Source organism: Galeopterus variegatus, unplaced genomic scaffold, assembly GCF_000696425.1.
Source record: "Galeopterus variegatus unplaced genomic scaffold, G_variegatus-3.0.2 Scaffold5803, whole genome shotgun sequence".
NCBI lineage: Eukaryota > Metazoa > Chordata > Mammalia > Dermoptera > Cynocephalidae > Galeopterus > Galeopterus variegatus.
This window is the reverse complement of record NW_007731914.1, coordinates 1-1,234: the sequence shown is the minus strand read 5'-3', so window position 1 is coordinate 1,234 and position 1,234 is coordinate 1. Positions and strand designations below refer to the sequence as shown.

Here is a 1,234-nt window from a genome sequence, read left to right as displayed (position 1 = left end):
CTTTTTGATAGTTAAATGTGTCATGTAGCCAAGCTTCATGAGAACTTTTTGGTTTTTTTAATGGCTGGTCAGTACAGGGATCCAAACCCTTGACATTGTGTTTTAACACAGTGCTCTAACCAACTGAGCTAACCAGTCAGCCTATCAGAATTTTTATAATTTTAGGTATACTGACCTTTTTTAAAATAGCAAGTAAAACAATTACAAGTTAATTACCTTTCCACATGCTACCCTAGAATCACAACAAACAATGGATATGTTACTGTTTTCTAGGTGAAAATCAAGTAGTCTGTCATCAGTTGGCTCTTTTTTTGGAATATCCATGGAAAGTTGATAAGAAATAGTTTTTAAATGCTTTGAATCTAATGGGAAAAGAATTACATGTAAGTACATATATGTTACATTTTCTACAACCTCTCTTCTAAAGTGATATTTCAAACCCCATTACAAAGGCATTAATTTATCAGACTTTTTATTTTTTAAAGAAAGAAAAATGATGTTCTTTATTAAGTTAGTTAGGGGCTTCTTTTGTTAAAAAATGAGAACATTCCTTTGTTAAAAGTAGAAAAATGACCGTTTTCATAAGTGGAATTTTCTGGCCTTTAGTTTTAGTAAGAAACAGTTGAATATCAAGAAACTTTATTTTAGGAATTTAGTTACAAAAAATAAACAAAAATATATCTTTCCTAAGTATCTTTTCAATAGCTCTGAGTGGTAGAGGAGGAGGCTGATAATCAGAAAGATAAAGCAATTTACCGAAATCAGACAATCTTTAAGGAGAAAAGCAAGTATATAAACCCAGGGCTTTCGATTCTAAAATCAGTGCTCCTCCAACAGTACTGTAGCTATATTGGCCAGCCAACAAATACAACCAATGTATGAAGAAAGTAATCTGATTTATTTCGGACAGATTTTCCATACTCAAGCTTGAAAACAACATGGAATGTGTGCTTAATAAAACAAGAGACAATGAACTCAAAAGATCTTTGCAGCTATCTGTAAAGTGCTCTATAGATGTTGCTAATTTATTTCAATCAATAATAATAATGAGGTGAAGACTAAGAACTCCAAAAGCCAGATGGCTGAAACACCAGATTTTCTGAGCCATTTTGACTGATGCAAGATTTACTGTGCTTAGAAATGAAAATTTTCAATATTATTTTTAAATATAAAGATTTTATCTCTGGGTCAAACATCTGAGTTTTCTGATATTGTACAGCTGGTCTATAACACC

General features: G+C 31.6%; 1 protein-coding gene across 1 annotated transcript in view; it reads right to left on the bottom strand.

Annotated features, from left to right (window-relative positions):
- Positions 1-362, bottom strand: part of ERICH6 (glutamate-rich 6) — a gene marked incomplete at its 5' end in the record, with an annotated part of 24,868 nt that extends 24,506 nt beyond the window's left edge. Inside the window, one exon of the mRNA XM_008590010.1 lies at positions 217-362. Within this exon, the coding sequence (XP_008588232.1) occupies positions 217-362 (146 nt within the window). The remainder of the gene's footprint in view (positions 1-216) is intronic.
- Between the last annotated feature and the right edge of the window lie 872 nt (positions 363-1,234).